The 27,256-nt window shown below is 47.6% G+C and overlaps 1 protein-coding gene, 2 non-coding genes and 1 pseudogene across 3 annotated transcripts in view; all 4 read right to left on the bottom strand.

Moving 5' to 3' along the window:
- Nucleotides 1-227: 227 nt before the first annotated feature.
- Nucleotides 228-391, bottom strand: LOC133373567 (U1 spliceosomal RNA). The gene has a single exon (XR_009759700.1). It is a non-coding gene; the product is annotated as a U1 spliceosomal RNA (small nuclear RNA).
- A 1,977-nt stretch (nt 392-2,368) lies between these two features.
- On the bottom strand, nt 2,369-2,603 carry LOC133373574 (U1 spliceosomal RNA; annotated as a pseudogene).
- Nucleotides 2,604-6,314: 3,711 nt separating this feature from the next.
- The window catches only part of LOC133373121 (uncharacterized), a 33,489-nt gene continuing 12,547 nt past the window's right edge, over nt 6,315-27,256 (bottom strand). The window contains exons 3-6 of the mRNA XM_061602427.1: nt 15,010-15,058; nt 14,866-14,914; nt 12,442-12,926; nt 6,315-10,368 (exon numbers count right to left, since the gene is read on the bottom strand). Coding sequence (XP_061458411.1) covers nt 6,524-10,368; nt 12,442-12,926; nt 14,866-14,914; nt 15,010-15,058 — 4,428 coding nt within the window. The 3' untranslated portion in view covers nt 6,315-6,523. The remainder of the gene's footprint in view (nt 10,369-12,441; nt 12,927-14,865; nt 14,915-15,009; nt 15,059-27,256) is intronic.
- Nucleotides 24,336-24,499, bottom strand: LOC133373566 (U1 spliceosomal RNA). The gene has a single exon (XR_009759699.1). It is a non-coding gene; the product is annotated as a U1 spliceosomal RNA (small nuclear RNA).

Here is a 27,256-nt window from a genome sequence, read left to right as displayed (position 1 = left end):
AAATCTTATTTTCACATTCAAAATAGAGAAGTACCAAATCCCCATACATATCCATGCCAGAGAAGTGCAAAGAGAAAAAATCAAGTCTTGTGTGAACATGCCACGCATACTGGCACACCACAACTTTAAACATGCGATTGCAAATGACAAGAAGGAAAAATGGTTTACCCAGTCTCTAAACAAGAGTGAAATAGAAAGACATTTATCTGCTTTTTCACCAGAAAGATCAGGGGAAAGCGCGAACGCAGTCCCCCACTACCACAAATTATGCAGTCGAGTTTCCCGCATTTGGGGAAATCGCAGGGGTCAGCACACCCGCAGTGCAATGGATGAGCCTCACCCTGGGAAAACCACCTTCGTGATCATGGTGTCTCCCCTGCCAGGTAAGTATGAGTTGGAACTGCACAGGAGCCTCCTTGCCCCTCGCATGCCCTGCAACTCAAGACATGGCAACCACAGCTCAGCACCCTGTCTTCCTCTCAGACAAGCATAGCAGCAGCCCTGCCAAAGTCCGACGTGGTTGAATGATGTCTGGGGATGCCTATGCACCCCAAATGGCACCCTGTTTCTACTCCCACAGTGCTCCGCTGCATGGAATTTTGCATATGTTCCATCTTACAGTTTCCTCTGACGCATGATGCACCATTTGATTGGCTAAGAGTTGTCAGCTGAGCTTCAAAGCAGGAAGGGGAATTGTTTGTTCCACTCGCAGTCTTTGCTCCACCCCATGAGACTTTTCCATTTGAATGCCTTCTGAGGAAGGGAGCCTCATTCTGCCCCTCTTAATGTGCCCTGAGCTCTCCACTGAAAGACCCTCACGCTGGCTAGGAACAATGTAAAAGACAGATTCCTGCCTGCTGGCTTTGTCAAGAAACACAAGCCAAAATGGCTCACAAGACAGCATCAAGAGAAGCAAGACAGCCACATTCTTAGTGAAGAGGGTATAAGGAGAACATGATGCCATAATTTATTGTAAAAAAAACCCCATAGGTCTCGTATCAGCTTCTCACTTAAAATTCCACTTGCGCAATTTAATTTCCATACATCAACTAAGTTTGAAAATATCCATCTAAGATTTCAACGCCTATCCAAACTAAAAGATCAGATTGAAAGGCATTCCTCTTAGTTCCTACTTCAGAGAGCCAAGTTGTGGAGAGTAGTTGCAGAAGAAGAGTCAGTGAATCCTGAGGGTAGCATCCCATCTACATCATCAAGCAGTTTGGTAGCAGCAGGAGATAAACATGTAGACACTGAATTCAGTAATTGAAGCAATGTCTCTGACAGTGAAGAAGGACAACCAAATCGTGACAGTGACAAGAGAAGCAGAAAACAGTATTCAAGCCTGGCCAGATTATTTTCTAATCTTAGAAGAGGGTGCAGCTTTGAGGGAGCATCGCTGTGACTATTATGAAGGAACCTTGCACTTCTGAATTTGCCACTACACTACTGTGTGGAGCTAATGATCAGAACAGCTGCCCTCTTCTTCCTCATACACCCAAGTCACAGGGGCAGATTTTACAGTAATCTTGGATCCTGAAGTGATCTCTGATGCTGTGGAGGCGTGAGAGGGCAAGAGAGAATCCAGTGAAAAATAACATGACCATGCACGGATCCATGCCTTGGATGGCACTGCCAGGGTGGTGCAGCAAATCACCAGATCCGTGTTTTTCCTGCATACACAGAGTCCATGATTGCATGTTCCTGGGGGTGGGGAACCATGAGGATTCATGGGATTAGTGCTTTTGTGCAACAAAATATGAAATCTCGGGGGTTTTTTAGTTTAGCCTCTGCAGACAGATCCAGGCTGTGATGTGGGGTATTCATTGTAAAAATGATGCAGTTCAAAGAGGATACTTTTATAATTTCCTGAATCTAGGGACCCACTAAATAGCCAGTTTTAGAAAGTGATGGCACTCCAGCTGCATTTCAGCAAAAGAAAGAAGCCTAATTGCTGCTGAGGGAATTACTAACTCCTACAGTGTTTAATCAGGAATAACTCCCTTTAAATTCAAGAGGGGGGGGATCTTATTTTCACATCCAAAATACAGAAGTACCAAATCCCCTTACATATCCATGATTTATTCCATAAAGGAAGCCACAGACCTGAACTTACAAGATCTGAACAGGGTGGCTCATAACAGATGCTGTTGGAGGTTACTGATTCATAGGGTCGGCATAAGTTGTAATCGACTTGAAGGCACATAACAACAACAATCCATGACAAGTATATGCAAAGGGAAGAAATCAAGTCTTGTGTCAACATGCCACACAACATCTGAACAGAAATTAAGAAGAAGAAGCAGTTTACTCAGTCTCAGTTCACTGAAATGCAGAGAAAGACATTCATCTACTTTTTCACCAGAAAGATTAGGAGAAAGCACGAACACAATCCCCCACTACCACAAATTATGCAGCCATGTTTCCCACATTTGGGGAAATCACAGGGATCCCACGGCTGTGGAGTGAAAGTTATGGAGTTGAAGTTGTTGGAGTCGGACTACCAACTCCACAGCCCTGGTCAGCACACCCAGAGTGCAATGGATGAGCCTTACCCTGGGAAAACCACCTTCATGATCATGGTGTCTCCCCTGCCGGGTAAATATTAATTGAAGCCACACAGGCACCTCCTTGCCCACGCACACACTGCAACTCAAGACATCGCAACCACAGCTCGGCACCCACTCTTCCTCTCAGACAAGCATCGCAGCAGCCCTGCCAATGTCCATCTTGGTTGAGTGAGGTCTGCGGATGCCTACACCCCCCCAAATGGCACCCTGTTTCTACTCCCACAGTGCTCCACTGCATGGAATTTTGCATATGTTCCATCTTACAGTTTCCTCTGACACATGATGCTCCATTTGATTGGCTAACGGTTGTCAGCTGAGCTACAAAGCAGGAAGGGGAATTGTTTGCTCCACTCATAGTCTTTTGACACAGATTTGCTCCACCCCATGAGACTTTTCCGTTTGAATGCCTTCTGAGGAAGGGAGCCTCATTCTGCCTCTCTTAACGTGCCCCGAGCTCTCCAACTGGAAGACCCTCATGCTAGCTAGGAACAACGTAAAAGACAGATTCCTGCCTGCCGGCTTTGTCCAGGAACACAAGCCAAAATGGCTCACAGGATCAAGCATCAAGAGAAGCAAGAAAGCCACATTCTTAGCGAAGAGGGTATAAGGAGAACATGATGCCATAATTTGTTGTAAAACAAAACACATAGGTCTCGCATCAGCTTCTCATTTAAAATTCCACTTGCTCAATTTAATTTCCATTCATCAACTAGGTTAGAAAATATCCATCTAAGATTTCAACACCTTCTTCATTGTTATTATGTACCTTCAAATCGATTACGACTTATGGCAACCCTATAAATCAGCGACCTCCAAGAGCATCTGTTGTGAACCACCCTGTTCAGATCTTGTAAGTTCAGGTCTGTGGCTTCCTTTATGGAATCAATCCATCTCTTGTTTGGTCTTCCTCTTTTTCTACTCCCTTCTGTTTTTCCCAGCATTATGGTCTTTTCTAGTGAATCAGGTCTTTTCATTATGTGTCCAAAGTATGATAACCTCAGTTTCAACATTTTAGCTTCTAGTAACACTTCTGGTTTGATTTGTTCTAACACCCAATTGTTTATCTTTTTCGCAGTCCATGGTATGCGCAAAGCTCTCCACCAACACCACATTTCAAATGAGTTGATTTTTCTCTTATCTGCTTTTTTCACTGTACACCTTTCACATCCATACATACAGATCGGGAATACAATGCTCTGGATGATCCTGACTTTAGTGTTCAGTGGCACATCTTTGCAAAAGCTTGCTGCGCACCTTCAGTCCAGCGAAAGGGACCTGGCTCCTTTAGACAGTCCGTGAGGGGTGCCGTCTTGTCAGAGTAGTTTGCAATGAACCAGTGGTAGTAATTGGCAAACCCCAGGGAGCACTGTAAATCTTTCTTGGTACAAGGAGGTTGCCACGTGAGAATGCAGTGGACCTTGCCTGGATCCATCTCTACCCCGCCTGGGGAAATGCACTATCCCCAAAAGTCCAACGTGGTCAAGTCAAACCCGCACTTCTCTAACTTGGTATAGAGGCAATGTTCTCGGAGGCGCCGCAACACAGCCTTCACATGTTCTTCGTGTTCCTCAGGGGAGTCCAAATATATCAGGATATCATCCAAATACACAATCATGAATCAATCCAAATACAGTAGGGCCCCGCTTATACGGCAGGTTCCGTTCCGGACCCCCGCCATAAAGCGGAAAATGCTGTAAAGCGGAACCCCATTGACTTTAATGGGCTGCGTCGCGCAAACATGATGCGAAAATGGCGCAAAAGGGGGGAAAACCCTTTAAAATGGAAAACGAAAGCCGCCGTATCAGCAGAACACCTTAAAACGGAACGCTGTAAAGCGGGGCCCTACTGTAGTCCCGAAAGATATCATTCATGAAATTTTGGAAGGCCCCTTGGGCATTAGATAGTCCGAAGGGCATTACCAAGTACTCGAACTGTCCATATTGGGTCTTGAAGGTGGTCTTCCACTTGTCCCCCTCCTATATTCGCACCAGATTGTAAGCCCCCCTCAAATCGAGCTTGGTATAGACCTTGGCGGATCACAAACGATCCAACATTTCCGTGATGAGTGGCAGGGGTTAACTGTTGGGGATGGTGATCTGGTTCAGCACCCTGTAGTCATTACATGGGCATAGCTCTCCTTCTTCTTGACGAACAGCAGAGGTGCCCCGGCCGGGGACTGAGAGGGTTGAATAAAGCCTCTCTTCAGGTTCATGTCTAGAAAGTCCCTCAGCACCGCCAACTCCGGCTCTGACAGGGAATAAATGCGCCCAGACGGGCTGGGCACTCCTGGCATTAGGTTGATGGCTCAGTCATATGGCCGGTGGGGGGGGGGAGTTGATCAGCTTCTTTCTTGTCAAACACATCCTGGTATTCCACATATTTCTCAGGTAGAGGAGCTTCCTCCTGCAATGTCATTCCAGCCACTATCTCAGGGTCGGTTTTTTCCCGGGCCTGGCAGTGTTGTTGACAGTATTTCGAGGCGAACGCCACCACCGCCTCATCCAGAAAATGGTCGGATTATGCTGGACCAGCCAAGGCATCCCTAACACCACTGGGTAGCGAGGCAGAGAAGCCACATAGAATGATAGTTCCTCCACATGCCCCGGGATCTCCATCCCTAGCATCTCGATCACTCTGGTCACAGTTCCCAACTTTAGGGGCCGCCCATCAATGGTCTCAACAGACAAGGGTTGCTCAAGCGTCTGAATGGGGCCGCCATACTCGCAGGTGAAACTGCAGTCCATGAAACTCGACGATACCCCGCTGTCAATCATGGCCTTGACTGGAAAACTCTGTCCCTTGGGCAGTGTCAATCAGACCGGCATGAGCAGGGCGGGTTGCGATGGAAGTGGTTGTTAATGAGGCCACTTCGTTGACTTGGCTCCCAACTCTTAGGCCTCTACGAGAGCTGGGATTTGGAGTTTCCTGGCACAGGGGTTTTCTCAGCTTTGGAAGGGCATCCTCGGGCAGGTGCTCCCCCTTTCTGCAGTATAGCCAGAACCCCTCCTTCCTGCGCTTCTCTTTTTCCTCCTCTGACAATCATGGTCGGGCCCCACCAATTTGCACAGGCTTCACCCCTGACAAGGTCGAGGTTCCCACACTGGGAGGGGGGGGAGAGAGACAGAGGTGCCTGGGAAAGGATCGGCTCCGCTCTGCACTCCAACTGACGGCCCTCAAGTCGACTGTCTATCTGCAAACACAACTGGATCAACTCGGCCAAGGTGCCTGGTGGGGAGGTGCGGGCCACCTAGGCCAGCACCTCGGGGCTCAAACCATTCTGATAGAAGTGCATCAGGGCCAGGTCGAAACTAGCCTGTTCTCGCATTTCAGTATTTGAGTGCCTTAGCAATGAAGGACCTGGTTGATTGGCTTTTAAGTGTTTTCTGGTGGTCTTCCCTTGTAGAGAAGTGATTGCAGCCCCACAGAAAACAGGGTTTAGGATTTTAGTGTGGCTGTGATCAGGGAGCAGCAGGGTGTCAACCCAAAAACAAAATGTTGCAGCAAAGACAAGGGGAGATCATGATCTTTCTAACTCAAGTCTTTTTTCATTGGGGGTTGGGAGTGATCTCTTCCCCCCCAAAAAATGTTTGCAAGCATTTTAAAAATTATTCTACCAATGATGATAACAATCATTATTATACACATACAAGAGTGATAGGGCTGTGACTGAGACTGTGGGTTACGCCAGGGTTCTGTCCTGGGGCCGATACTCTTCAACATTTTTATCAATGACTTAGATGATGGAGTGGAGGGAAGCCTTATGAAGTTTGCGGATGATACGAAACTGGGAGGGATAACTAACACAATGGAAGACAGGAATAAAATCCAAAGGGACCTGGATAGACTAGGAAATTGGGCTGAAATTAATAAAATGAAATTCAATAAAGACAAATGCAGGATTCTGCATTTAGGCCACAAAAACAAAATGCATGGGTACAGGATGGGAAATACCCGGGTTAGCAGTAGTGCGTGTGTATAGATGTGAGTTTGGCCACTAAAGGATTTATATAGATGTTGAATAATAGGGTTGCAAGAATGCACCCCTGTTTGACACCCTTAAAAGTAGAAATTCGTTTTGTTAAGTGGCCTTGATTATTACAACGAATCTGCAGGGAAGTGTTATGATATAAGCCCTGTATCAAGGTTAAAAGATGCCTATCAATTCCCAAATTTTGCATTTTGAGCCAAAGTCTTGATCTGGATATAGAATCAAAGGCCGCTCTTAGATCTACAAAGGCCGTATATAGAGCATGGCCGTTGGTTTTACTATATTTGGTGATAAGGTGCTGAAGAACCAGAACATGGTCAGACGATGATCGTCCTACCCGGAAGCCAGCTTGTTCAGGTGCTAGCAAATCAGTTTGGTTGACCCAGTCTAATAATTTCCTATAGAGGTAAGTGGTGTATAACTTACTTATTATATTAAGCAAACTTATCGGTCTATAGTTTGCTGGGTTCAACCGAGAACCTTTCTTATATATTGGAATTATTATAGCAGCGCCCCATCCTTGTGGTATAACCATGGAAGAGTTGATATTGGTAAATAGCGCAGCCAAGGTGGGGGCCCACCACTTTGCATTTGCTTTAAAGACCTCTGGAGGGATATTGTCTGGCCCTGGTGCCTTGTTTGATTTAAGGGTGGCTATAAGATCTAAGACTTCAGCAGAGGTAACAGGTGACCATACAGGGAATTCTATAGAAGGGTCTGCTAGGGGATCATCCATAATATAATTTCCCTGATATAGAGGAGTATAATAGTTTTCCCAAATGGCTGGGGCAATGGCACATTCTAGTTGGAAATTAGATTTAGGCCACTGTTGGGCTATTATGTGCCAGAACATAGTCGAATCCTTTAGTTTAGAAGCCTGGAGGAGATTTTGCCACGTTTGTCTTAGGGCAATAATCTTCTTCCGTTTGATTAACTGTTTAAACATTTTCCTAGCTGCCCTAAATTTTCCTAGATGTTCATGAGATCTATGCAAGTTAAATGCTTGATGTAGGGATCTGACTTGTGTTCTTGCCTCATAACATTCAGAATCAAACCAAAGATTCACCTTATGGGTAGGCCTTCTCATTATCTCCCTAGGATCTCGTCTTATCAAATCTTGGATTTTATTTATTAGATGATATAAGTGATGGTAATTTACGGAACTATAAGTGGCTGTTATAATTTGGTTTTTAATGGTCTGTAATTCAAAGGAATTTAGACCTTCAGCGATCTTTTCCTGAAGTTTAGGGATCCACTTAATCCGCGCTGGACATACCTCAACATCCGTCACAGCGAATGTTCGTTGTTCTAAAAAAGGGGATTTATTTGTACCATGGACAATAGAAGTTATCGGAAAATGATCGCTTTCAGGACGTGCCAAGACTCTGCAGCATTTAATTTGAGCAAAAAGTTCCAGCGAGACAAAGATCATATCAATAACAGATACTCCCCTGGGCCCTAAATAGGTTAACTCTCCCTCAAGGTCACCTCTTATACGGCCATTTAGGAAGGATAGATTTAGTTTTGCAGACATAAGCATTAGACACAGACCCACATAATTCATACCTCTGTCCCTAGATTGCCTTAAAGGGATACTTGGTGGATCATCTATCAACGGAGGTTCTAGGTGATATTTGGAATATAGGTCGTTATTGGGAGAAGGCTTGTTTGGGAGGCTTTGCAGAGGTTGCTGAAGCTGCACACGTGGACATGCTGGAACATCTGTAGGAGGAAGCCATGGTTGACGGAGGCCCCGGTTTTCTACAACACTCAGCTGGACTGAGGAGGCGGTGGCCTGGATTTTGGTCCCCACGTGACGATGATGCACCATCAGTCTGGAAGACTCATGAGGGGCCCTGGAGGCCAGATCGGTGGGGACACTGGGTTTCACGATGCTGACACATCGCTCTGGAGGTTGTTCCTGCACCTTGTCACCCTCCACAGTTTCCGCCAGCCCCCATTTCTTGGCGTGGGTCCTCTTGATTTTCAGGTGGAAATCCAGGCCCATATGCACGTGCCCGTCACGTACGGTCAGCCGTGGGTAGACATGGAGGAGAGGGTCTTGCTGAGTGCGGGGGTGAGGACACCTTGCACTGCAGCTGCCGCACAGCCGGCACATGGGGTACTGTGCCCTCAGCTCTCCGTGGCCCATTTCCAGCGCTTGCACTAGACTCAGCGGGAGGTCCTCCACAGTTTGCTCCACGCTTAGGGAGGTGAGGATGGAGCGAATCAGCTGCTGGCGGGAGGGAGGTTCAGGGGGTCCCTGGAAGCTTGGGGGATCGGTGGGGACACTGGGTTTCACGATGCTCACGCATCGCTCTGGAGGTTGTTCCTGCACCTTGTCACCCTCCACAGTTTCCGCCAGCCCCCATTTCTTGCCGTAGGTCCTCTTGAATTTCAGGTGGAAATCCAGGTCCATATGCACATGCCCGTCACGTACGGTCAGCCGTGGGTCGACATGGAGGAGAGGGTCTTGGTGAGTGCGGGGGTGAGGACACCTCGCACTGCAGCTGCCGCACAGCCGGCACATGGGGTACTGTGCCCTCAGCTCTCCGTGGCCCATTTCCAGCCCTTGCACTAGACTCAGCCGGAGGTCCTCCACAGTTTGCTCCACGCTTAGGGAGGTGAGGATGGAGCGAATCAGCTGCTGGCGGGAGGGAGGTTCAGGGGGTCCCTGGAAGCTTGGGGGAAGCTTGGCCACGATGTCCCTGCTATGGTCACCTGGCATCTGCAGCACTGCTTGTGAAGATGCAATCTGTCTTGCTGGCTGGGGGCTAGCCGGTGTCTTTTGACCTGGCCTGAATTCCCTCCGAACCCCGGCACTGCCCATTGGTGTGGTTAGGACTGTGCTTTCCTTTTTACCGGAAATGGGGGGTGTTGCTCGGGGAACCTCCTCCCCTGCAGTTGGGAGTGCAGATCCCGGTGAGGGGGCCTTTGTGTGCTCTGACATCCTACCCTCCTCCTCAGAGGTCATGAGTGGTATAGCAAGGGATGGTTCCTCTTCTATGTGTCGCGAGGCATCTTGACTTTCACGCCAAGGAGCCATGGGGGGAAGAGGCTTAGGCAAGGTGGGCTGCTCCTTTGGCACACTTTCTCCTGTCAACATTGTCATCTCCAGAAGCTTGGCCTTGGTTTTCACGCTGCTTTGGTGGGCGCTCGTTGGCTCAGGCTGTTTCCTCTTCCCATTGAAATCCAGGCATTCTGCGGTGTCCGGGCCTACTGCTTTGTGGGGACCACGATAGGGGTGGTGGGCCATGGGGGGAAGAGGCTTAGGCAAGGCGGGCTGCTCCTTTGGCACACTTTCTCCTGTCAACATTGTCATCTCCAGAAGCTTGGCCTTGGTTTTCACGCTGCTTTGGTGGGCGCTCGTTGGCTCAGGCTGTCTTCTCCCCTCCTTCTCAGCCCTCTCTGGGGGGCTTGGGGTGGGGACTGGGGAAGGGGAGTAGGGAGCCTGGCATTCCATCTTGGCCAGCGACTGAGTCAAGGGGGTGGGCTCCCCCCAGAGCTCTGGGATCTGTTTCCTCTTCACATTGAAGTCCAAGCGCTGTGCGGTATCCGGTCCTATGGCCGTGCAGGGTCTACGGCAAGGATGCAGAGCCCTCTTGAAGGGGAGCTTGTGCAAGACAGGCTGCTCCTCCGGGGAAGTCATTCCCTTTGACATCATCATGTCCTCCAGAAGCAGGGCCCTGATTTTCACATGAGTTCGGCTGGTCTTCAGTGACGGCAAGAGCCTGCCCTGGATGCTGCTGGTTTCAGGAGGAGTTAAGGGATGAGCAGAAGGTTCCCAGGAGGTTGGAAGATTGCAGGTGGGACCTGAGAGAGGGGGGGGGAGAGAGAGAGAGAGAGAGAATCTGGCTGAGTCTTTCACCAGGATGGCACAGCACCTTAGATAGATTGACACGGTGAGGGTCCAGGAATCAGAGTAATCCTGACCTGCAGGGGTGTTGCTAGAGATAGGTCCAGCAGCAGTCAGCAAGGAGGGGTGTCATTGCTTACCTGACCTCCTGTCACCAGCATCGCTGCAGATTACTGGGAAGGAGAAGGGAGCGAGCAAGACAGTGGGGAGTGTGGTGCAGTGCAAACATATTGACAGGAGTGCCAGATTAGCTCTGCCAATGTGTTTGCACCACACCAATTTCCCCAGCTTGTCGTGGTCTCACCCCTCCCCCTCTACCTCCCAGTAATCCACAGCAACGCTGGTAACAGGAGGTCAGATAAGCAGTGCTGTCTCTCCCTGCTGGCTGTGACTGCGTAGGTTTATGGGGTACAGGTCCCATTTTTTTTTCTGATTGCCCAAATTGTTTCTGGGTGGGTAATGAAGTTTGGGGAAATGGAATGGGGGCATGATCTGGGTTTATTGGGTAGGATGTTAATTTGGGGGTAAAATTGATTTCACATGGCTTTTAGAGATTATTTGGGGGTAATGAATGGAGGGAAGTGAAGGAGAATGGAATTGCTGGGAAATGAAGCACAGGCAAATAAATGAAAGAGGAACTTATTTTGGGTGGAATAGGGTGCAAATTAACTGACGAATTTATCTGGGATGATTTGGATGGGAAGTTAGTTGCCTTGCCGTCTGTGACATTTACATTCAAAATTTGAACCTATACATTTTAAATAGCTTCAAGATGTTTCATAGGAATCAGTTCACAAATGGAATGCTATCAATAAATCAGCAAGTGTAAATTTTATGCCGATTTGTGCCTATAGTCACCCACCAAATGTTTTAATCACCTAGCAGCATCCTTGCTGACTTTGGTCCTGACCTTATCCCTAAACTCCAATTTGTTATTATTTATTTAATTCCATGTATGAATTGCTTCCTGTAAAATATCTGGAGCCGATTTCACAATAAAACAATCACGCAAATCCATATATAAAAACAATTAAACATTAAAAAAAATCACTTTCTCATGTAGAAACAATTTAAAACAATTTCAGATCTAGTACAGATGCAGAGTGGGATAAAGATCTGAACTTAAAAGACTTGTTGAAAAAGGAAGGGCTTCAAAAGATGCCAAAAAGACAACAGAGTTGTCACTTGTCTGACATGTAATGGGTGTTCCAAAGGGTAGGTTCAACCACACTAAAGGGCCAATTTCTATATTGTACAGAACGGACCTCCTGATGAGATGGTATCTGCAAGAGGCCCTCTCCTGCAGAGTGCAGCGATTGGTTGGGTATATAAGGGGTGAGCTGATCTTCCATTTTGAAGAAGCCCCATATGTTCAAGGAACAGACCCATGGCCCATTTGGGGAACCCAAGACTTGGCGAGGCTCTCTGTTTGCTCACCTGGTGGCCGGGTTCAAAAATACAGGCAACAGAGGCAGGCGGAAGTGGGCATTTTAAGTTGCTGCTCCCAAAAAGATAACACTGATTGTACAATCCTTATGATCAAGGGTAGAAGCAGATGTTCCCAGGGGAAAAGGTTTCCCAGCCCACATCTCCCTTACTGCGCCGCTACTGCAGGGGATGGGCTCTGTGCAGTGGAGACTTGTTGAGGGGGAAGGGCTTCACACTGGATGCAGCACAGGGACGCTCATCCTCTGAGGCCCTTCTAGGGGAAGTGTGGAGGACAAGCAACATTTGAATGGGACTTTTTGGTGATGGCTCCCTCACTGTGGCATGCTCTTTAGAGAGATGCGCCTAGCCCCATCATTATGAAACCTATAAGCGCCAGGCAAAGACTTTCCTGTTTACCCATGCGTTGGGGTCTTAACTGGGATCGTATGGTATGAGTGTTCATCTTTTAGTAAGGTGGGGTAGGATTCATCCTCGTTCCATGCACATAGAAAGCTAAGACAGCTGGAAGACGGGTACACTTCAACCCTTCTCCCTCATTGCATTCAGTGAGACTGGGGGGAGAACAGGGGCCTGTTACTCACAGCTCGAGGGCCTGGACACGGCGGACATCATTTCTGAGGAGCTGCTTTGCTGCACGTCCTCCTGGGCCCTCTGGGGCGGACGCCTCTCCTCCTCACTCAAGGCCTCCCCTCCGCTGCTGGTGCTGGTGTCAGCCTCGCTGGTGCCCCGGGACGCTTGCTGGAGGTTGGGTTCCTCCAGGATCAGGTCGGTCAGGGACTCCAAGTGGGGAGTGAGGCCTCCCCACAGCTCCTCCAGCAGCTTTCGGCGGATGTTGAACTGGACCGGGTGGCGGGATGCGGGCTCTCTGCGGGGTCGCTTGAGGCCAGCGGCAAGGGGCCTGGGAAAAGGCAGAGAGTCCCAGCCATCTTCCTCTGGGGCTGACGGCAGTGGGGAGACGGCTGTGTCCGGGAGGCTTATGTCCTCACTTGAGGAGGACAGAGACCAGCTGCTGCTGCTGCTGGAGGTGAGGGAGTCCAAGGAGGTGCTGGACAGGCTGGACAGGACTCTGGGGGGGGGCATAAAGACATAATTGGCATGAGACTCATGGCTTGGTGGGATACATCAAGGCCTCACCTGCACTATACCTTTAGAGCGGTATCATGCCACTTTAAGCCATCACGGCTCCTCCCAAAGGATTCTGGGAACTGTAGAAGGTGCTGAGAGTTGTCAGGAGATCCCTTGCTCTCCTTGCAGAGCTGCAGTGCTCAGAGTGGTTTAACCATCAGTCCCTCTTCCCGGGAAACTGAGCATTATAGCCCTGCGAGGGGAATTCTCAGCTCTCCGTCCCCTTAGCAAAGGACAGTTTTCGGGAATCAGGGTTGACCCCTAGCATCTCCAGGCCATGCAGGCCTGAGAAGGTTGAGATCAGAGCAGGGAGGGGGCCTGCAAGGCGTGAAAAGGGACGAAACTTCGGGAATATGATTGCATCAGAAGCCCCGATTGGCTGATTCATCCTGAACTGTTGCTGGGATTTTCCCCTTAAGTATAGGGGATGAGACCCATAGCCTTTGTTCCCCGGGACGTTCCTTGAGCGTTCCCCTGGATTCCATCTGGAAGGGTGGTTGTCCATGTGGGGTTCCACTGCTTCTTACTATCCTGATGTTATCTCTCTGAGGAGAGATGAGATTTGCCAACAACTACCTCTTCAGTAAGTAGAATAGGCTAGTTAGTTTATCATTTTCCGGTTGTGTTTGAACTCTCTTATGTTATACCTGCACGCCTGGTTGGGTGTGGTTTTGAGGAACTGTATTGCCGCTATTAATTGTGCACTTACATTTTATTAATAAAGTTACTTCTTATTACTTATGTGTGTTCATTGAGTGAGACCAATTTGGTTCTGAATCCAGCACCTTGACCACTAACCACAAACTACCGAACAAGAGTGCATTTTGGTGTTACCAAAGGCTTCTGGACAAGGAGTGCCTGTTTGGCTCTTGTCTTTAAGAATCTTTGGTTTACCTATATCTGGGCTCTGGGTCTCCCCTAACTCAGAGTGGAACCAGTTGAAGGAGTGGTGGCAGCCTATCTTCTACCTTGCAGGGTTGGCGTTGATTGCATCACCTTGGCAAAGGGGGTATTGGGTTCCAGATCAATTGCCCAGGTGGGGAATTTGGTCTGAAGCATGCATTTGGCACCTGCGGGGGTCAAGAGCATGACATGGCCTTGACTGGGACTGTCCTGTGATCTGGAGCCCCGGAGAGCTGCTGCGGTCAGTGTAGATAATATTGAGCTAGATCGACCAATGGTCTGACTCCGTGTAAGGCATCTTCTGGGCTCCTCTAGGACTTCATTTTGGGGAAGTGCTGCAGCTCAGTGGTAGAGCATCTGCCTTGCATGCAAAACGCCCCGGGTTCGATCCCCAGGTAGGGCTGGGAGAGAACCCTGCCTGAAACCCTGGAGAGCCACTGCCAGTCAGTGTAGGTATTACTGAGCTAGATGGACCAACAGGCTGACTCAATGTAAGGCACCGTCCTGTGTTCCTAGGACTTATGAGTCAACATCCCTGTCCAGCTCCTTGGGTTGTGGTCGAACGGTCACACTGGTGCAGCTCAGTCTATGCTCCAAGGTCAGGATCTCTGGTGGCTCTGGAAGCCTGGTGGGAAGAGGACAACCTGGTCAGGCCTCCTTTGCAGTTCTGTGTGGCAGCTGACTCTGCTGACAAGACCTGATGGGGACAGCACATGGCCAGACCAGAATAACAGGAGCCTAGCATCAGGGCCAGAGCCTGGAGCAGCATCCTGCAGGGCAGGTAGAAGGTAGCTCTTTGGGTGATTTTCAGTAGATCAGCAAAGGGTTCTGACTTCCAGTTGTTATAGCAACAACTGCAAGGCGTCCCCCCTCCCAATACAGTGGATCAGGGGGTGGAGCTTAATGGTTTGGGGCAGCAGAGGGGCGGTTGTGGTCCTCTGAGTACAGTGGAAAGGGATCTCTCAACTACCACTTACTTCTTTAGAGATGTTCCTTTGTGTTCTCTATGAAAGAATCCGTAGCATGCTGTAAGAAAGGGACACAAGGGGGTTGTGAAAGTCAAGAACCCAAGAACTGTCTATCTGCCCCCAAGGTCCCAAAGTAAGAGACTAGCTCCTCACCAATCCATGTCTCCTGCATCTTCAACCATCTGGTCCTGGGACCATCAGCCTGTAGCATAAAAAGTAAAAAGAATAAAGCATTGGCTAGGTCTACGCACAAAGACCCTCAGCTGCTTCCTTTTCTGTACACCTGAGATCACAGCCACTCCCACAGGCTCTGCCTCCTGATATGCTAAGCCCCACCCCTTAGGCTCCCAGACTCCACCCCCCATATGTCAGGCCCAGACCCTCAGTAGACCTTGTTACTTGAGTCAAAAGTGACCTCAAGTGACATGGGGTGCCCCTCTACCAGCTCTGGCTCTGACCTTCTCTGAATGGGGAAAGCATGGCTTCAGTTGTCCATGCTCTAGTAACCTTCAAGATAGACTACTATAATGTGTAGTAGGCAGGGCTTCCTTTGAAGAGGGTTTGGAATGCACAGCTAGAGCAGAATGTGGTGGCTAGGTTATTAACTGGGACAAGCAGTTGCGAACATATAACACCAGTTCTGGCCTGTCCAGGCCCAAATTAAATTGCTGGTTTTGACCTGTGAAGCCTTACATTGCTCAAGACTTATAATTACAGGACTGGCTTTCCTCATATGAACCGGTCTGGACTTTGAGGTTGTCATCTGAGGGCCTTTTCTGCATGCCACATCCAAGGGAGGTCCAGAGGGTGGCAACAATTAAAAAAAAGGCCTTCTCAGTGGTGGCTCCCCATCTATTAAATGCTCTCCTCAGGGAGGCCTGTCTGGCACCAAATTTGTCATTGTTTCAGCCCCGGGCAAAGGATGTTTTTCTTTTCCTGGGCATTTGGGCAGCAACAGTGCATAGATGTTTGAATATGTTCACATATTTTTATTCTTGTGTTTTATGCTTGTAAATCACTTTGTAGAAAGCGATCCATACATTCAATAAACCAAAACCCAGACCTGGAAAACCCACTGAATGGACATTCTGGATGCTCTGATCCACCACGGCAATTCTGACTTTCCCAGATAGACTGCCTGACTGGGCAGGATCTCACGTCACCCTCCTCGTATGAGCCACTTTCAGACCTACCGCAGGGACCCTGAGGCCAGGCTGGGGCTCATCTGTGCTCCTCCACTGGGGACGATCTCTTACCCACAAGGCTGCAGCCACCCAGAAGACCCAGACAGTGATGAAGGCCAGGAAAGGCAGCAGCTCAAAGCACCAGTTGCACCAGTTCATTTCCAGCAGGAATATGAAGCTGCCTTTTGAGCTGGCGAGCAAGAGCTGCTTGGGCAGTTTCTGGGCCCAGCTTGGCCTCTTCCTCCTAGAGTCACTCCCACATCACAAAGGCCTTTTTTCAGCCCAGCCCTCCTTGGCCCAGAGTGGTGGTGTTGTGCTCTGGGAACACTGACCAGACATCACAATGCGGCTGAGTTGAGTTGAGTTTATTTACAGTCAAATTGACCCTTCAATACAAAATAATATTACAGTATAAACAAGTATAAATGGGATCATTTTGATTTAACAGCAGAAAAATATATACTCAAGTAAAAACAGTATACAGAAAGAAAACATTCAAACTAAATTATTGCACCTTTATTTTCCTACGTTTAATAACAGCAGCACTAAATTTGGCAACAGCAAGTGTCACCTCCGGTTTATAATCACCTAATAAATAATCTAGGTAGAAAGAATCCGTTTTAGCTGGAAAAGGCGACAAAATAGGCGCATTTATTTTATTTATTTTATTTAATTTATATACCGCCCTAAGCCAAAAACGCTCTCTGGGCGGTGTACATAGAGGATATCTTACATCATGGTAAAATATACAACGAAGAACATGTTCATTCGATTCAATTTCTCCATCAGCACAGGGCAGATTCTCTCAGAATATGGGGTTTTGTTATATCTGCCAGACAATACAGCAGATGGGAGTATGTTTAATCTAATTAGGGTAAAAGCCCTTCTATAGTTGGGGAGTTCCAGAGTCGAGAGGTATGACATTAAGGTGAAAAACTTTGGATTATGTCTTTATTTCCTTACAAGGAGTAAGTGATGCTGGAAATCGATGTCTCTAAGTCGTGGTTTGATTATCACACGAGCAGAATCATAACCCAGATGGAAAATATAAGGCAGAGAAAAACCTAGGTTTAATAGTTTATCGTGGATCATTTTTTCCCAAGGAGAACAAAATTTATCTGAAAGTACATGCGGAGCCAGACCTATGGGACTAAAAATCAATTTCAGCCATAATAATATTCTCAATTTCCATACACAAGACTCAATAGATTGAAGACCACATTCTAATCTCAATATGTAATTTGGGACACAAGTAGGAACTCCTAATATTGATCTTAAAAAGGAGTTTTTAATGGCTTCTAGTTTGGAAAAGTTAGTATATGTACTAGTTTGGGCCCCATATAAGAGTTGTGGGAGAATTTTAGCAACGAATACTTTTATGGCTGGAGAGATGATTTGGCCCCCTTTGGTATAAAAGAAAGATAGTAAGACCTTTGTTGTACATCTGGCAGTTAGCAGGGAAGAGGAAATATGCATCTGATAGGAACCTGATGCTTGTAATACAATACCAAGGTATCTGATAGTTTTCACTTGCTCAATCGGCAGTTTATCGATCCTCCAAATGTGTTTTGTCTTTTTTTTAGTAAAGACAAGAACTTTGGTTTTTTGTCGATTAACTGTTAGTTCTTCAAAACAGAAGGATGTCAGAGCTGCCAACAGTCTTTTAAGGCCAATGGGTGTCTGTGAAAGAAGCAGTATATCATCTGCGTATAACAGGCAGGATCTCGGGATAGATGATAAGATTGGAGGGTGCGATGGTATTAGGGTTGCCAGGTCTCCGGTTTTCTGCTGGAGTCTCCGGCAAAAGTGGGCCGTCTCTGGCCTCCGGCCATATTTGGTGTGAAGAGGCTGATCTCCAGCTTTTGGACCTCCCCCTCAGGCACGCATGCGTGATTGACACGCATGGCTGCTGGGTGGGAGGAGCGGCCGCGATGGGCGTTTCTGGCTGCTGTTTGCATCACGGCCGATAGAGCAGTTTGGAATCTCGTTTGGAAGCAGAAGGCTGCTGGGTGGCAGGAGCAGGTTGGACTGCGGCTGATTGCAGAGAGAGGCCTGAGAGAGAGAGGCCTGAGAGAGAGAGAGAGAGGCCTGAGAGAGAGAGAGAGAGAGGCCTGAGAGAGAGAGAGGCCTGAGAGAGAGAGAGAGAGAGAGAGAGAGAGGCCTGAGAGAGAGAGAGACAGAGGCCTGAGAGAGAGAGAGGCCTGAGAGGCCAGAGAGAGAGAGAGAGAGGCCTGAGAGGCCAGAAAGAGAGAGGCCTGAGAGAGAGAGAGAGAGAGGCCTGAGAGAGAGAGAGAGGCCTGAGAGAGAGAGAGAGGCCTCAGAGAGACAGAGAGAGGCCAGAGAGAGAGAGAGAGAGGGGGGGGCCTGAGAGGCCAGAGAGAGAGAGGCCTCAGAGAGAGAGAGAGGCCTCAGAGAGAGAGAGAGGCCTGAGAGAGAGAGAGGCCAGAGAGAGAGAGAGAGGCCTCAGAGAGAGAGAGAGGCCTGAGAGAGAGAGAGGCCAGAGAGAGAGAGAGAGGCCTCAGAGAGAGAGAGAGGCCTCAGAGAGAGAGAGAGGCCTGAGAGAGAGAGAGGCCAGAGAGAGAGAGAGAGAGAGGCCTGAGAGGCCAGAGAGAGAGAGAGAGAGAGGCCAGAGAGAGAGAGAGGCCTGAGAGAGAGAGGCCTCAGAGAGAGAGAGAGAGGCCAGAGAGAGAGAGAGAGAGAGGCCTGAGAGGCCAGAGAGAGAGAGAGAGAGGCCTCAGAGAGAGAGAGAGGCCTGAGAGAGAGAGAGAGAGAGAGGCCAGAGAGAGAGAGGCCTGAGAGAGAGAGAGGCCTGAGAGATGGGGCTCAGCAGTCTCTGGCCATCACCACACCTTGGGGGAGGAAATTCCATCACACACACACTCTCACACCCCGGCCCCCCCCTCTTCCTTTTCTGATTGTGGAAAGCTGGTGGTTCCATGTCTGCCACTGCTCCTTGGATTGTTGAAAACCAAATGTTTAAATAAGCAAAATGTATAGCAGGATGAGGTTGCCACGTGATTTTTCCAGCTGGGTTTGTGTGTGTATGGAACTTCAGCAGGTGAACAGGCCCGTCCCCTCATCTCTGTGACAATGAAAGTTCTACGTCTTGAATTTCTGGCTGCCACCCAAAGAAAGCTGGCAGCCCAGGGAACAGGTGGGTGCAGAGTGGGTCTTAAAATAAAAAAAGAATCTTGCAGACGGAAGGCAGGGAAAACCAGGCCAGGTTCCCCAGGAACAATGTCTGTTTCCTAATCCCTGTCCCTGATAAATCACAGTTTCCATTTTAAGCATCACTTGTGTTGGAATTGTGGAAATGCAACTCGATTTGGGTGTTTCCACGTCTGGAGGGAGACAGAGAGGAGACCTCCAGGTTGCTAGGCTGTGCCTTTCCTTTGGTCATATGCTCATCTTCCTTCCTGAAAACTGATACCTCTTAGGAATGCCGACCACACCTTCCAACTCTCTCCTTCCTGCTTCTTCTCTGTCTCTTGAAGAGAAGAGATGTCTTTGCTTTGTCTCTCTCACCTGCAGCATGAGGGCACAGGCGTTGTCAGGTCCATGAACCTCCAATGCAGATAGTTTACTAGAACTAGAATCCCTTTCCTATCTATTGTGTATTTCCTTCAATGAAGGAAGCTGTTCCTTATTTTACTAAGTCTGAATCCTCAGTTATTGCTGCAGCGTAAAAGTCTGCTACTTCACAGGGAAAGTCTCTCTCTCTCTCACACACACACACACATACACACACACACACATCAGCGCTGGGTCTGCTCTTGATCCCAAACCTAACTCTGCTAACAAGTTTCTAGTCTTTTTTCAGCATTGAGTTGCCTCCACTCAAGACTCTGGAAGTTAAACCTCTCAGTGTGCGTGCAAAGCCCCCCGCAGCAGAGTAGGAAGCCTCTTTTTGTCTGTCAAGAGCCATTGACCACCAGCAGCCAGATCAACCTGAGGCCCCAGCTGGCTTTGTCTGTGGGTCAGTGGCCTTAGGAGAAGATGCCTTGGGTCAGCTGCCAGCCTGCCCAATGTGCACTTTCAAAATTCTCCTCAAGCAGAGACTGCCCAGTGCTGAACACCCTCCCGCCTGAGAAGAGCCTGTGGAGCAGGTGATATTGGGGGACCTGCAGGCCAGAGCCCGTCCCCCCCTTTTAAATCAAGGGAAGATGGCCGTAACTCAGTGGTAGAGAACATGGACAGTCGCTGCCAGTCGCTGTAGACAGTGCTGATGCTGAACCAAATGGACCAATGGCCTAACTCAGTATAAAGCAGCTCCCTGTTTAAATCACCCTTCATTCAGAACCATAAGGACTAGAATCTTACTTTATTTTTAGGGAAACTGTTGCGCATGCAGAAGGGCCCAGGTTCAGTCCTCAGCGGCATCTCCAGGTAGGGCTGAGAGACACCCCTGCCTGAAGCCCTGAGAGCCGCTGCCAGTGCAGACAGCACTGGGCTAGAGAGCACCCATGGGTCTGCATCCAACATTCCTGGGTAAATGAAGCGGATCCTCGCATCTGGTCCAATCCTGCCTCAGGCCAGGGCTCGGAGTCTTAGTTTGCCTTGGCCACCCTGCTTCATCTGCCCGTGCTGGGAGCTGCACAGCAGGAGTTGGGCCCATCTGTTCTCCTGGTACCTTTCAGTAGTTTTCAGGTTCCCTTAAGGACATAAGAACATCTAGTTCCTCACCCCAACCATAATAGGAAGCCTGCAAGCAGGACCCTTCTGGGAGGAAGGGCGGGATATCAGTTTAATAGATAAATAAAAGAAATAAGCGCAACTGGCCTTCAGAGGCATATTGCCTCCAAATGTTAATGCAGCTTCAAATAGCATTTGCCTTTTTTGCAGCCACATCACACTGTTGGCTCATATTCAGTTTGTGATCAACAACAATCCCAAGATCCTTCTTGCATGTAGTATTGCTGAGCCAAGTATCCCCCATCTTAATAACTGCATTTAGTTTCTTTTTCCTAGGTGTAGAACTTTACAGTTATCCCTGTTAAATTTCATTCTGCTGTTTTTAGCCCAATGCTCCAGCCTATTAAGATCCCTTTGAATTTTGTTTCTGTCTTCCAGGGAATTAGGTATTCCTCCCAATTTTGCATCATCTACAAGTTTGATAAGCATTCCCTGCCCCTCCTCATCCAAGTAATTAATAAAAATGTTGAAGAGCACTGGGTCCAAGACCAAGCCCTATAGTAGCCCGCTAGTTACCCCCCCCAGGTTGAGAAGAAACCATTGATTAGCACTCTGAATATGATTGTGTAGCCAACTGTGGATCCACCCAATAGCTGTTCCATCCAGTCCACATTCAGCTAGCTTGCTAATCAGAATATCATGTGGCATTTTGTCAAAAGCTTTGCTAAAGTTGAAATATATTGTGTCCACAGCATTCCCACAGTCTATCAGGGAGGTTTGTTGTTGTTGTTATGTGCCTTCAAGTCGATTATAACTTATAGCGACCCTATGAATCAGTGACCTCCAAGAGCATCTGTCATGAACCACCCTGTTCACATCTTGTAAGTTCAGGTCTGTGGCTTCCTTTATGGAATCAATCCATCTCTTGTTTGGCCTTCCTCTTTTTCTATTCCCTTCTGTTTTTCGCAGCATTATTGTCTTTTCTAGTGAATCATGTCTTCTCATGATGTGTCCAAAGTATGATAACCTCAGTTTCATCATTTTAGCTTCTAGTGATAGTTCTGGTTTAATTTGTTCTGACACCCAATTATTTGTCTGTTTTGCCTAGAATGCCCTCCCTTGTCCTTAACATGGCTGCAACCATATCTACTCAGAAGTAAGTCCTATTGAGTTCTATGGGGCTTAGTTCCTTAATAAGCATGTTTACAGTTGCTGCCTTCAGGGGCATCTATCCGTGCTCCCATCTAACGTCTCTGCAACACTAAGCTCCTTTCTTCCAATAATGGCCTGGCATGAGGGCACGTAAACCCTTCTTGCCAGAAGCAAGTAAGCTAGATTAAATGTTCCCTAAAGGCGTTGAACTGTGACCTGGCAGACCAGGGTTCGAATCCCCACACAGCCATGAAGCTCCCTGGGTGACCTTGGGCCAGTCACTGCCTCTCAGACTCAGAGGAAGGCAATAGTAAACCACCTCTGTCTGAGTACTGCTTACCATGAAGACCCTATCTGGGATCAACTTGAAGGCAGTCCATTTCCATTTTGTGTCACCCTAAGCTTGTGAGAAAGAATGACCTTGTCACTTCAGATGGACCTAGGAACACCCTATTTTAGGTAAGATTTCTATTTTAATCTCCAGAGAATTTTTTTTGAATGGTATGCTCCAAGCAACTGTGGTTGATACAATGTATCATGTTTAATGATATCACTAGGGCCCACCCTGTGATGTCACTAGGGCCCGCCCTGTGATGTCACTAGGGCCCGCCCCCTGACATCACTAGGGCCCACCCCCATTTTCTCAGGGTTTTGGATGGTTCCGACCTGGCAACCCTATGTGAGAAGGACCTTGGAATTGTAGTGGACTGCAAGTTGAACATGACCCAGCAGTGTGATGCTGCAGCAAAAAAGGCAAACGCGGTTTTGGGATGCATAAACAGAGCTATAGTTTCCAGGTCGAGGGAAGTAATAGTCCCACTATATTCTGCATTAGTCAGGCCTCATCTGGAATACTGCGTTCAGTTCTGGGCGCCTCATTTTAAGAAAGATATAGACAAGTTAGAGCGGGTTCAGAAGAGGGCAACAAGGACGATAGCCGGTATGGAGAACGAGTCTTATGAGGAAAGGTTGAAGGAACTTGGCATGTTCAGTCTGGTGAAGAGAAGGCTGAGGGGCGACATGATTACACTCTTTAAGTACCTGAAGGGCTGTCACATAGAGGAGGGTACAGATTTGTTCTCTGCTGCCCCAGAGGGTAGGACTAGGTCTAATGGTTTTAAGTTGCAGGAGCGTAAATTCAGATTGCACATTAGAAGGAACTTCTTGACAGTAAGGGCAGTTCGGCAATGGAACCGACTGCCTAGGAAGGTGGTGGGATCCCCTTTGCTGGATGTCTTCAAGCAGAGGCTGGACAGCTATCTGCGGGAGATGCTCTAGCTGTGGATTTCCTGCTGTGAGCAGGGGGTTGGACTCGATGGCCTACAAGGCCCCTTCCAACTCTAGGATTCTATGATTCTAAGTCCTGTTGTACCCATGTTGCTGGGAGAAAGGGGGAATCGCAGAAATGTATGACAACCCTGAACTGTACTCCCATGCTGTCATGGTGGTTATTCTGACATGTTGCGTTGTTTGTTCTAGGAAATGCAGTGGAGTGTGTGTGCTGCTGCTGCTGCTGCTGCTGCTGCTGTGAAGTTGACTGCAGCTGCAGTGGAACTGATTAAGGGCTGGGGGGAGACAACAGAACTGGGGGCTGAGGAATGAGCGCTTCAGGGGTGAACAGAAAGCTGCTGTTTGGATGCCAGATGAGCAACAGATCTAACCGTAACAACAGAGGGGCAGACTTGGAATACAAAGTTTATCAGAGGCCAAGTCTACAGAAGCCTCAACATTACTCAGGCATTAGATCTACCAGAAATGGTAGGCCTGTTTTCTGAGGCTAATTATGTATGTCTGGGGGGGGGGTTACTATTGGCTCCCCACAAGAAAATTTCTGTGCATTCTCCCATTAGGAGCTATGAGGATCTGTGGGCCCGGTCCATGTTTTCAAACCGTGAAATATGGGATCAGGGATTTTTATGGTGCAGTCCGTGAGCACAAATGTGATGTGAATTCTTATTGTTTCAGGTGGATCCTATGAAAATATCATGAGGATTCAGGTTTTTGTGTCATGGGAGTGCCAAAAAGTGTCGCATCTTGTATGGTTACAGTTCAGTCAGTGGAGAGAGCTGTGATCTGATAGCAGTTTTGGGGATATACCCTGGAAAAAGTATGCAAACACAAGAGAATCCATAATTCCCACTGCAACCTGATACATGTCTCTTCAGACCTGTTCAGATCAATGAGACTTACTTCCAAGTAATTGGGCTTTACCTAGAATTGCAGCCTGAAAACACTTGAAGCAGGAGTACTTTCCCAGCATGCTTTATTCAGAGCTCATGAGGCTGACGCACCATGTTGTTGTTGTTATGTGCCTTATGAATCAGTCACCTCCAAGAGCATCTGTCATGGACCACCCTGTTCAGATTTTGTAAGTTCAGATCTGTGGCTTCCTTTATAGAATTAATCCACCATAACTGAAGAGAAATGAACTCAAATACAAAAAGCAAGGGAAAGTAGTTCACTCAATCACTACAGAAGGAAATCATTTATCTGCTTTTTCACCAGAAAGATCAGGGGAAAGCGCGAACGCAGTCCCCCACTACCACAAATTATGCAGTCGAGTTTCCCGCATTTGGGGAAATCGCAGGGGTCAGCACACCCGCAGTGCAATGGATGAGCCTCACCCTGGGAAAACCACCTTCGTGATCATGGTGTCTCCCCTGCCAGGTAAGTATGAGTTGAAGCTGCACAGGAGCCTCCTTGCCCCTCGCATGCCCTGCTATTTAAGACACGGCGACCTTGCTGCAACAGTCCCAGTAAGCTCACCCAGTACAGCAGCCGTGCGCCCATGGCCCCATGGGGGGGGTTGTGTTTCAGAGTGCTCTGCAAGCCCCAGTCTGCACCCTACTTTTCCTCCCACAATGCTCTGCTGCATGCATATTTGCATGCGCCAGTATGTCTCTCTGCTGCCTCCCACACAGGCAGTGGGATTGCAGGCTGGCAGTGAAGAGCTCGACCGCCTCTTTCAGCTCTTCTAAGTTGCAAGGCCAAGGAGAGGTCCTGTTATCGCCACCTACTGGCAACAGTAAATAAAAGCTCCAACGCTGAGCCGAGCCCCAGAGACTCTTTTCCCAAAGGCAAATTATTAAGACCCAAATCATTAAACCCACAAAGAAGAGGCTCTCTGTCTTCCATTTGCAGCAAACAATCCCATACAAAGCAATCATCCGTTTGCTCCACCCCACAAACTTCGTAACAATTGCAGTCGGTTCTCCCAGCCCTGCACAAACCCCTCTAAAGAGCACAATTAATGCCCCATCAAAATTCTGGACTAACTTGTCTCTGCTGCCCTTTCAATTTAATGGTTTTTATGCCGCCCTTCAACAAAAGCTCTCAGTAACACTAAATACATAAAAGACAATACTACATAAATACACAGCAGAAGCTACCATTAAAACAGCAGAGCAGATATAGAATGATGGAAAAATGGAAATGGACTGCCTTCAAGTCGATTCTGACTCATGGTGACCCTAGGAATAGGGTTTTCATGGTAAGTGGTATTCAGAGGTGGTTTACCATTGCCTTCCTCTGAGGCTGAGGTCACCCAGTGTGCTTCATGGCTATGTGGGGATTTGAACCCTGTTGTCCAAGGTTGTAGTCCAGCACATTATTGATGTTGAAATGCCTGGGCAGATAGAAAGGCCTTTGCCTGGCCCAGAAATGACGTCCAGGAGAGCCCCTGGGGGCAGGATATTCCATGGAGATGGCACCACCACTGAAGAGGCCACCTTCCATGTCACTGCTTGCCTCCCCTCAGGGGGTGGAAAAACACAGTAAGATGATGGGTCAGATGATGACAAACTTCTGTGGTAGATCCCTTAAGGAGGTACGCTTGACGCCGACACTATCATCTTTTCGGCGCCAAGTTAAAAGCTTTCTCTTCTCTGAGGCATTTTAATCTTAGTTAAATGTTTGTAACTTGGTTTTAGATTGTGTAGTTTTTATATGCTTGTTGTATCAGATTCTGTAATTTTATTGTATTTTATGTTAACCGCCCAGAGAGCTATTGCTAGTCGGGCGGTATATAAGTTTAAGAAATAAATAAATAAATAAAAATAACTGGTGCCTAGACGTTTTAAGGCTGATTCATAGGGTCGCCATAAGTCATAGTCGACTTGGAGGCACATAACAACAACAACAAATGGATGTTGACCAGCCCTTTGAATTGTTCCCAGAAATAGAGTGGCAGCCAGTATAGTTGTTTAACAACTGGCATCTAAATGCCAGTCCTTGACCTTTCATTCCCCTAAATTAGCAAATAAACGTTGCCCGCTGCTACTGTATGCAGACGATGCTGTACTCCTATCTCTATCCAAAGTGGGTCTAAAATGCTTATTCCGTACTTTTATGTACTATTGTAAAGAAAATCAATTGACTATAAACTTCACAAAAACTAAAATCTTAGTATTTGCCAACCGTTTTTGTCCTTCAGTTTGGAATATCAATGGCCAAAAAATCGACCAAGTAAACAAATTCAAATATCTTGGAATCATGTTTCATACATCACTATCCTGGAGACCTCATATCCAAGCAGCTATTGCAACAGCAAGAAATTCTGTTAGGGGTATTTTAAGGTTTTTTTACACTAAAGGAGGCCAATTTATCCCAGCAGCTCTGAAGGTTTTTTGTTCTAAAATAATACCTCAACTGTTATACGGAGTTCCACTCTGGATCGGTACATATAATTCATCTGTAGAGGTAGTCTTATCCTCCTTCCTTAGACAAATCTATGGCCTCCCCAAATGTGCCCCGTCAGCGGCTCTTAGGCTGGAATCTGACTTAATCTCATTGCAAACTCATGCATGGTCTATTGCTTACAACTATTGGTGCAAAATGTCATATGAAAATACCTCTAGCTACCCCTCACTTATTTGGGAAGATACCTACAACTCACGTTGGGTGAAAATTTTCATTTCCCACCTTACAAGTATAGGACTATCCCCTGAATATTTATCATCCCAAGATCCAAATTCAATAAAATATTCTATACGAACCCGTCTCAGAGAAATAGATTATCAACTTGCAATATCCGCAGCTTCCTCTACTTGTTCCCCGACTCATTTTGGCCTAAAATATGATCTATTGAATTGTTCTCCCTATCTGGATTTTTTAACTATCCCTAAATATCGTCTAGCCTTCACCAAGGCTAGATTTAATTGTTTAGCCTCAGCCCTACTAGATGGGAGATTTTTAGGTATCCCTTTTACCAACCGAATCTGTCCCTGTAAAACTGACGCGATCGAAACTCTTTATCACGTTATTTTCAATTGCATACTATACAAGGAGGAACGCATTAAGTTTATTACCCCAATAATTAATAAATTTCCACATAAATCAGATAAACATCTACTTGCTCTCCTACTATATGGTTCTCGCAGAGATATAACCTTACCGGTAGCTAAATTCATTTTTATCGCTCAACAAATCCGTAA

The sequence above is a fragment of the Rhineura floridana genome, chromosome 19 (genome assembly GCF_030035675.1).
Source record: "Rhineura floridana isolate rRhiFlo1 chromosome 19, rRhiFlo1.hap2, whole genome shotgun sequence".
NCBI lineage: Eukaryota > Metazoa > Chordata > Lepidosauria > Squamata > Rhineuridae > Rhineura > Rhineura floridana.
Note: the sequence above shows the minus strand (reverse complement) of the source record. Positions and strands in the feature narration are given on the sequence as shown.